General features: G+C 51.8%; 2 protein-coding genes across 5 annotated transcripts; one reads left to right on the top strand and one right to left on the bottom strand.

Moving 5' to 3' along the window:
- Nucleotides 1-326: 326 nt before the first annotated feature.
- On the bottom strand, nucleotides 327-3637 carry LOC133144602 (protein disulfide-isomerase A3-like). 2 transcript variants are annotated; one of them, XM_061267437.1, is made up of 13 exons: nucleotides 3378-3637; nucleotides 3038-3116; nucleotides 2851-2968; nucleotides 2668-2775; nucleotides 2477-2594; nucleotides 2278-2391; nucleotides 1939-2064; nucleotides 1679-1861; nucleotides 1504-1612; nucleotides 1301-1429; nucleotides 1038-1117; nucleotides 910-967; nucleotides 327-839 (listed from the first exon to the last, which is right to left on the bottom strand). In XM_061267437.1, the coding sequence occupies exons 1-13, from the start codon at nucleotides 3539-3541 to the stop codon at nucleotides 762-764; spliced, it is 1464 nt and encodes a 487-aa protein (XP_061123421.1). In that variant the 5' UTR covers nucleotides 3542-3637; the 3' UTR covers nucleotides 327-761. The 2 variants fall into 2 exon arrangements, with proteins under 2 accessions (XP_061123421.1, XP_061123420.1); XM_061267436.1 differs by having other exon boundaries at nucleotides 2477-2606.
- Nucleotides 3060-9123, top strand: LOC133144598 (GON-4-like protein). 3 transcript variants are annotated; one of them, XM_061267428.1, is made up of 23 exons: nucleotides 3066-3231; nucleotides 3973-4134; nucleotides 4436-4572; nucleotides 4640-4842; nucleotides 4913-4987; nucleotides 5050-5100; nucleotides 5257-5310; nucleotides 5402-5497; nucleotides 5566-5643; nucleotides 5717-5854; nucleotides 5918-6125; nucleotides 6197-6298; nucleotides 6362-6402; nucleotides 6480-6767; nucleotides 6951-7037; nucleotides 7102-7270; nucleotides 7334-7484; nucleotides 7557-7704; nucleotides 7770-7886; nucleotides 7965-8324; nucleotides 8430-8596; nucleotides 8676-8778; nucleotides 8844-9123. In XM_061267428.1, exons 3-23 carry the CDS (start codon nucleotides 4455-4457, stop codon nucleotides 8970-8972), a joined length of 2883 nt encoding a protein of 960 aa, XP_061123412.1. In that variant the 5' UTR covers nucleotides 3066-3231; nucleotides 3973-4134; nucleotides 4436-4454; the 3' UTR covers nucleotides 8973-9123. The 3 variants fall into 3 exon arrangements, with proteins under 3 accessions (XP_061123413.1, XP_061123411.1, XP_061123412.1); XM_061267427.1 differs by having other exon boundaries at nucleotides 3064-3231; nucleotides 7102-7484; XM_061267429.1 differs by lacking the exons at nucleotides 8430-8596; nucleotides 8676-8778; nucleotides 8844-9123 and having other exon boundaries at nucleotides 3060-3231; nucleotides 7102-7484; nucleotides 7770-7903; nucleotides 7965-8152.
- The last annotated feature ends 3 nt before the right edge of the window (nucleotides 9124-9126 follow it).

A 9126-nucleotide genomic window follows, 5' to 3' on the forward strand; every position in this document is an offset into this window, starting at 1 on the left:
TGTTTTTATTTTGTGTCGTCTACTTGTATGTCTATCGTGTACTATGTCTCGTCACCGTGGGAGAGAGGAAACGGAATTTCGGTTTCTTTGTGTGTCTTGACATATGAAGGGATTGACAATAAAGCAGACTTTGACGTGTATATATATATATCCACACACACACACACATATACACACACACACATATCCACACACACAAACACAGGTATATATTTATATATAGGTATATATATTTACACACACACACAAATATATACATATGTAGTGATGTCTGACTTGATAAAATGTTTCATGACTCTACAAACCACAAGAACATAACCGCAATGCCAAATTGGATTTCCTTTAAAAAGACAAAAATGGATCACACAATCAAGCGTACAAATAAATACATCATACAGAGCAATCAATCAATGTATTTGAGCCTTTACAAAGGTTACAAACAAATCAATGCAAAGGTTGCGTGCAGAGGGGTCCGGCCGCACCTCCCATGCCCAGGGCGCAAACACGTACGTCTTTTTTTGCCATACGTATAGATGCATCATCGCGGATAAGTGCTACCCAAGGAGGACGGAATCTTGGAGCTCTTCAAGTTTTACTTTCACAGCAGGGTTTGTCACCTTTTATACCTCGTTAAAATGCAATGACTTTTCCGATTGTACGTTCTTGCCGTTTCAGATAAAGCACCTCGGCAAGGCTGCAAGGAGTTGCTGAGAATGGTGGTCGCAGCAACACTCCGCTTAGGACTCAAACACCGACGCCAATCAGAGTTCCTGTTGAAGGTGGCGCTGGCCGGTTTGTTGTTGCAAGAAGCGCAGGAAGTCTCGCAGCTCCCGCCCACCCTGCCACGAACCACAGGCGGAGGTCACACGCGCTTTCTCGTGGCCAGGGAAAGAAACCCCGCTGGCTTACCTGGTATCGGACTGGCTCGTTCTTCCTGCCAGCTGGCGCCAAGTAGATGGTCGGGTACCTGAGAGAAGGCAAAGCGTCAATCGGTTGCGCGTGGCGTGTCCGGACACTGGCGGCTCACGTGAGCTCACCCTTGGACGACGTAGCCGGGCGGCAGGTCATTATCCACAGCGTTCATTTTGGCGACGACCACGGTTGCATCTGAAGACAGCTGACAAGAGGACCACTCGTTGTTGTACCAGCGCAAACAACTCAACAATAACGCTCAGCTTTGGAGATGAGGCGGTGGGAGCTAGCAGGCTAAGCTCATGCCAGGCCTCTCGAAGCAATTTTCATTCCGAGTGCGGTAGCTCGGCACCGAGCGCAAAGCAGAAGACAATGAAGATAAAGGTACCGTCTTCGCCAGCGCGGTGTAAACCGGTTCAAGCTTCTTGCAGTTCGGACAGGCCGGCGAGTAAAACTGGATCAAGACATCTTTGTCAGGTTGGTTGACAAGGGCGTCGAAGGACTCAGCCACCACCACCTGCGTGTGGCGCACACTCCCGTGATGTCATTTGGCGTCGCCGCTAGTCACAATATACTGCTCGCGTCACACACCTTAACGGCGCCGGCGTTTCTGTCAGGGACAGGCTCTGACTTGACGTAGCGTTTCAGCTGCCCGGCGAAGTACTGGTCCAGAAACCTCTCCAGCGAGGTGCCGTCCCTCCTGCAAGAAACACGGGTCATCGTATTTTCATGCTGTGCTACGTTAGTGGCTTCGCATGCTACCTACGTGAACTCCTCCCTCATGGTGTACTTGTGACCCGCTTTGGTGCGGATGGTCACCAGGGGAACCTCACCGCCGTCGGACGTCCCCACACCAAACTCATTCTCTAGCTCCGCCTGGAAGTCTTTCTGATTGGCAACTGAGAAGAAGAGACCCCGTCCTGCGTACTTGGTCGCCACCTTCATCACCCTGGCGACAGGAAGGACACATGGACAGGAAGTTGGCGGAAGCCGTTAAGACAACCGTCCGGTGTGCGCACGTGTCACCTGTTCCTCCAGTACTTGGAGACTGGGGCGTCGTGTTGGAAGTCCACGTTGTAAAAGGCAGTCAGGAGATCACGAACTCTCAGAAGATCTTTGTTCTCCGAGGTCATGTGAGGACAAAGTCCAAATCTAGACAAGCATGGAGTGCAAATACCATTTTTCAGGCCCTTGACTTACTTCCAAAAGCTGTTTTTTTTCCAAAGCAGTAAACAATGACTTGTATTGATCCCAATTTTAAATTCAAACTATTTCTTTTTCCAAAGCATTAAACAATGGCTAGTATGGATTGCAATTTCAAATTCATTCAAAACTATTGCTCCTATTAGTCCTACACGCACTTACACGTGATCTCGGATGAAGCGTCTCAAAGACGGGATGGTCCCGAAATCTGGCAAAACAACAACGCTGTCCTCAAACGGACTGGCCAATCGGGGAGGCCGAAACAACAAGATGCCTCTGAAACATGCAACACACAGAGGGTAGCTTAACAGACGGCACAAGGCAGCCATTGAAAGTTTCAAGTAGGAAAAGTAAGACTGACTCTGTTTGGAGTCCATAGGGGGCGGCCAGCGTCATTTGTGTGGTGTGAGCAAATCGGAACTGATCCCGCAAAAGTCCCGCAGCTTTCACAAAGCCACTCAGGCTAGTGCTGTCCTCGTCTGAAAACACACCTGATACGGGCGAGGAGGTCAAAGGGAGTCCGAGTCGGGGCTCATTGTGGCGCGTTCGTACCGACGATGGAAGCGTCGTCATGCCGGACGAAGGTCTGCAGGTCTTCTTCGGTCAGCAACTTCACAGAATCCGGACCAGTCTGCTTTGTCATGTACTGAAAGATCCCCTCTGAAGATCCCACACCAAAAAAACCCCATCAGCGCCTCATTTTGTGACCATCAAAGTGGCGCCAGCAGCTTTTACCAGCAGACCGAGGACCATCGTAGGAGGCGGAATCCTTCCCATTCCTGAAGATCTTCAGCGTCGGGTATCCTGACACACCGAAGCGACTACACGTGTCCACTTCGGCCGTGCAGTCCACCTGACACGCCGCGCGCACAAATCAGACAAGGGCTGGCGCATACGCGCACGCACAAACGGCCGATGTTACCTTTGCTAGCTGCACAGTTCCCTTCAGTTTGCCAGCTGCTTTCTCAAACTCTGGAGCTAACTTCTTACAGTGGCCACACCTGACGTTTAGGGAGGAAGGAAAGGAGGACGCAAACAAGGAAGAAAGGAAGGGATGGATGGATGTGGGGGGAAAAGGAAGGAAGGGTGGCACAGGCAAGAAAGAGTAGACAGGAGGTAAGGAAAAAAGAAAGGAATGGAGCAGAGGAGTGAGAAAGAGAGAAAGGAAGGTGGCATGTAGGAGCTAAATGAAAGCAGGAGCAAGCGTGCCCTGAGTGACGCGTACGCTAATGTTTGCGCTTTTTTAACCAAGTGTGCGTTACCAAGGCGCGTAGAATTTGATGAGCATGGTGTCGTGCTCGGTTGCCAAGTAGTCGAAGTCGGCATTTCCGAGCACGAGCACGTCACTGCGGGACGAGAGAAAAGCCGGAAAAAGGGCGAAGAGCAAAATCGTGACGACAGCGAGGAGACGCCGGCCAGCCGCCATGACCAATATTAACGTTTCCAACCAAATTGGACAAAATTGCGCAGAAAGTGTTTGATCAGCGTCAAAGCTAAAACATTAACTCAAAGGTCCGGAAACAGCTTTCAAAATAAAGGCGTTGCATTAAATATAAGTGACTTTTTCGCCGTAAAATGATTACAAAACTTAATTGATTCGGCGAAAAGGAAAAGGATTGGCGGAACATAGAGTAATGAGCATTAATAAGCATTAATGACCGTATGGCAACGTTTGTGATTATTTCGTCGATTACTTTTATTTTGAAGTGTAAGTAGATGGCAAAACCTTGGCCCACCTCCCGAATAGCACTGATAAACATATCTTATTAACGGTATACAACGAGTGAGACGTGGTGTGAATAAGTTGATGTTTTCATGAGTCACTCATATTTATTGAGATTGTTTTTGCATTTTAAGGAAGGAGACAACCAAGAGAAGGAGAAGCTGTTATAACGGAATTCCACTAGGTGGCTCTCAGCAAACAAGGGACGAGGAGAATAAGCTTAAAAACATATCGAAGAAGAAAAAGACTGCAAAGGCGGTTGACGAAGTCCAAGATGAAGCCTTTCTGATGTTTGGGTTAGTGCTTTTGCTTCTTATATGGAACCCCCGCGCGTGTCTTGACTTTCAGCACGTTAGCTCCCGTTCGAAAGCCATGCTAGATGCTAAAAGAAGCTACTTGTGAATTGATCAAGGCTAATTGCAAGCTAATAGTCAAAGTTTCCATGTTGAAAGTAAAACCTTATGTTCTCCCTTTTCCAAAATTGGGCTAAACATTAAAATAGAGCATGTTAAAATATATAAGAATTGACACGAATGAAAACAAAGACGCCCATTTCACTTGTTTTGATTTGGATCTTTGAATGCCCCCCCCGCTCAGAAGTCATCGATGATGCACCATGAAGTCTGCCTGCAAACGTCTGAGAGCGGAAGCGTTTAACCTTGCCTCACGGCCGCTCCCCCCTGAGCGTGACGATGCCGATGGCAACGCGGACCCCAAGCTCATCATCACTGCTGGTAACACGCAGCATCACAGCTGTCACCATGGCAACGCCATCTGAGTGGCCGCCTCTGCTTACATCAGACGACGAGTGCGCTGAGGGCGGCGGGAAGAGAATGGTCAAGAGGAAACGGAAAAGACAGACTGAAGAGGAGGAGGAGGAGAAGAAGAGTGAAAAAGAGAGGCCGGGAGAAGACTTGGAGATTGATAGACAGCTCGACCAATTGCTGGAGTGCAAGTCCAAGCAACACAAGCTGACCAGCGTCAACGTGCGCAACATTATTCACGTGAGTGTGCGCAGGCACGCCCGACTGCGTGTACGCTGAGCTTGTCTTGACACTTACCTTTTCCCTGCAGGAAGTCATCACCAACGAGCACGTAGTGGCTATGATGAAAGCCGCCATCAATGAGACGGACGCCGTGCCGCCCTTTGTGAGTTGCGAGATGTGCGTCGTGGATGAGGCGATTGACCGAGTGACTTTGTGCTTCCGCAGGAGCCCAAGATGACGCGATCCAAGCTGAAGGAAGTTGTGGAGAAAGGCGTGGTGAGACTCGGCGTACACTCTGCACCTCCCCCCAACATTGGGGTGGATTATGAAATAGTGGACCTCAATCGTTATTTGCAGCGATTGAGGAATGGGAATGAGTGAACCAGTCACTAATGATGTTGCTAATGACATCGCTGGCTTCCTTCCCGGCAGGCAGTTCCGGCGTGGAACATCTCGCCGATCAAGACTGGGCGAAAAGTCAGCAAGGTCAAAGTCAAACCTTCTGTTGCCTGCCGCACGCACGTACGTCCGCCACGAGCTGACTGAAAGATAGTCACCTTTTGGCCTTTGCGTCCAGGTCCATCAGTTTGTAGACATCCCCCTCGCTGAGGAAGACTCGTCCGATGAAGAGTATCGTCCCGACGATGAAGATGAGGACGAGACAGCCGAAGATGTGAGGGTGGCCGCGGGTGCCGGTGAGTTTATGATGATGACGTGACTGACACCACTTTGATGCGGCAGACTTTGCTGGAGAGCGACTTTGAGAGCGCCGCCTCGCCCCCGAGAGGAAGCCGGCGTCACCTACGCAGCGGCGAGAAGGTAAAGGCACGCGGCGGCTCCCGCGCGTGGGTGGGTGTGAGTTGTTACAAGCCGCGCTTCCTGTCGCCCTCAGACAACGAGGGCCGAGTCTGCCTCCATGGGCCCCCCACCTCCACCCAAAGCTCCGCCTCCGTCCGCGCAAACAGACAACTTCCTGGAGAAGCTGCACGCTGTAGAGGCTGAGCTGGCCGTGTGCATGGACCCGTACCAGGTGGGAGCGATATTAGCATCAGACCCGGATGGATGGTCATGATATCCGGAATTGTGTGGCCAGCCTCTGGAGGACACGGGCGAGGGGGGCTTGATGGCGTACCGCACGCGCTCAAAGCGTCCTCTTCGGGACATCCCCCTGGGGCGACTGGAGGCGGAGCTCCGAGCGCCTGACATCACGCCCGACATGTACGACTGTGGCTCCGGCCACGAGGACAGCAACTGGACTGATTGGTTGAGAGGCCTCATGACCTCCGATGTGGATAATGATGGTGAGAAGTCTGAATACGCATACACCGTAATTTACACACACATACATTTTCTTAACTTGTCATGTGTTCAGAGGAGTGTGATGATGAAGATGACCCAGAGTACAACTTCCTGGCTGATATTGACGAGCCGGACCAGGAGGATTACCGTGACGACAAGGCCGTCCGCATCACCAGTCAGTACGCACACACGCCCACCACAGTGTGATCATGGTGATAATGATGTTGATGATCTACAGAAAAGGAAGTAAATGAATTGATGGAGGAGCTCTTTGAAACGGTCAGACTCATACACACATGCGCGCTCATACACACACAAAGACAAGCGCAGTAAAGATATTTGTGTGTGCGTGATAGTTGAAAGAGGACCTGACAAGCCAGGAAGTGGACGATGAAGGGCACGAAGAAGAGGAGTTGCCGCGGGAAGGCGTACACACACATGACAAGCGTGTTGCCGGACACGCGTGTTACACACACAAAGAAACATGCGAGGGCGACGTGGAGGTTGGCCAGCGACCAATGCCAGAGCGGCGTACGGTCCGGCAGCAGCTGTCCTTCATGAGAAGCACCCGACACACGGCCAGTGTGCACATACTCAGGCTGGACGCACAGCACAGGCGCACACTGGCACAGCAAGTGCAGCAGGTAAGACACTTTGACAGAGCCGCACTGACGAACACAGCGCACCACTTAGCAGGTCTTTAAATTGATCGATCGCAAATCTAACCAACGTGCACATTTTGTTTTTTGAGAAGGCTAGTGAAATTTTATACAAAACATGGATGCTTGTGTGTGTGTGTGTGTGTGTGTACGTGTGCGTGCATCCAGCACGTGCAGCTGTTGCTTCAGATTCACCTTCTCACGTCAGTCGTGGAAGAACTCCGCCACGAAGCTGAAACCACGCAGCAGTTCCTGGTGAGAAGCAAGCGCGGGCGGCAAAACAAGCGCAATTGTGACCAACAGCGCCGTTGTGTGTCAGTTTGAGCTGGACCTCCTAGCGCGAAGAGGCGAGCCGATGACCTCGCCGGAGCGGCGCAGCGCTTTCAGGGCGGCCAACCTACAGGGAGCGCTAGAACTGCTGGCCGAGCTCCGGGACTGGCCCGTGGCCTACGCACAACTCAAGCGCGTGCCTGATGCACGTGGACAAAGTCAGTCACCTTCGCCGTTGTGCATTTTCCCGTCGTTCGTCACGCGTGCGTGTTTGTTACCAGTGCGCTGCTTTCCGGTGATGCCCGCTGAGCTGGCTTGGATCTTTGCTACAAGTCCAGTCTTTCTTTACCCACAACTTCTGCCTCGTGTCAGCCTGGACCCGGCTCACTACTGCCCCCGCAGAACAGCAGCATTCACTGCGGCAGAAGACAGGTACACATGCATCATCAAACACATCAAAACTTTGCAGAAGGGTAATTAATCAAACTGTGTGTGCGCACGCAGTCTGCTCATCATGGGTCTTCGGAACTTGGAGGGCTCGCGTGACCCCACCCGGCTGCTGTGCGACTTGTTGTTGGGCAAAAGTGTCGTTCAAGTGAGACGCAGGATCCAGCAGTGCTGCAGACCGGGAGTCCCTGACAATATCGTCAAGGTAAGAAATGCGCAGACACACCTGAATGTGTTTGAAAGCAAATGTATGTGCGTGTCTGTGTGTAGACATTCCGCTGCAAGCGTGTCATTCCTCGCATGCTACGGGCGTGTGCTCACGTTGCTGCGTCAGAGCGGCGTCCACCAGTGGAGAGAGACGTGCGCCTCATGCCTCTGTGGCTGGTGGTGAGATGCCGCAACATGTACGTGAGCGTGGACGCATGTACACGGATCAAAATTGTCAGTGTGTCTCATGTCCTGTAGAGAAGTCTCCCTGCGATCTCCAAGGCGGTTAACTCCTCCGGTCACGTGACTGCGCTTGGCTCCTCCTCCACGTGCTACCCATCCCGCCTCCCGTCCAACCTCCACTTCCGCCGCGTGGGCTTCGTCCAGCAAGCTGAGCGCACATCCTCGCCCCTGTCCTCGGCTCTTCCCAGCCCCAGAGCCCAAAATCTGCCCTCTCCTGGTTGCTCCGCCCCCACGGCGGCGGCAGCAGGCATGCAGAGGATCAACGAAGCAGAGTCAGAGCGTCCTGCTTTCTCAGAATCATCAAGGCTCTGCGGTATGAATGTGGGCGTGGCCAGGATGACACAAGTCGCTGAAACTTTCTGTCATCTGCCTGAGGTATGCATGAAGGATTGGGGGGGTCACCATGATGGCTTTCAATTGAAGCCTAAAAAAACCAGATTAAGCAAAAGTTGCCTTTTTGGCATGGCTTGCTTCTCTCAGGAAGGAGAGCCCCGCCCACAACTGGAGCCGCACGCATCTGTTCCGGAAGGGAGCGAACCCAGAAAAACAGCAAATGACGCACACATGAAGCAAGAAGCCCCGCCGACCGTTTCCGCTCAAAACGTCTCGACGGGCGCAAACGGAGAAAAGATGGTGGTCTGGACTCGGTGAGGCCCCGCCCACATTTTATGGCGGCACGTCATGGCGGTTCTGACATTTCATCGTCTGCTTCACCGCTCACCTCAGAGAAGCCGACCGTCTCATCCTGACAGCTTGTAAGCAGCAAGGAGCCAATTGGCGGACGTTCAGGCGAGTCTCTGCCCAGTTGGGAACCAAAAGTGCCCGGCAGGTGAGATGGGGGGGACGGGGTTTGCAGTCGTGTTGCGGTCACGACTTGACGTCGCTTCTTTCCAGGTGAGCCTTCGTTTCAAAGACCTCCTTCACCTTTTTCGCGTGGCCACGACATCCGTATCCCGTCCCTCGGTTGTCGACCAAGAACCGGAACCTCTGCCAGAGTCCAAAAGCAGCTTGTTGGATAGTTGAAAAGAAAACTTGCTGTCATAGCACTCGCTCAACATTTGCTGACTCAGCGATGATGTCATCAAATTCTTTCAATTCACATTGAATGAACTCAATTCTTGGTTTGCACCAAACATTAATGCTAGCTGTTGTAAATAAAGTTTGAAACATCTGAGAT

Source organism: Syngnathus typhle, linkage group LG20 (assembly GCF_033458585.1).
Source record: "Syngnathus typhle isolate RoL2023-S1 ecotype Sweden linkage group LG20, RoL_Styp_1.0, whole genome shotgun sequence".
Taxonomy (NCBI): Eukaryota; Metazoa; Chordata; class Actinopteri; order Syngnathiformes; family Syngnathidae; genus Syngnathus; species Syngnathus typhle.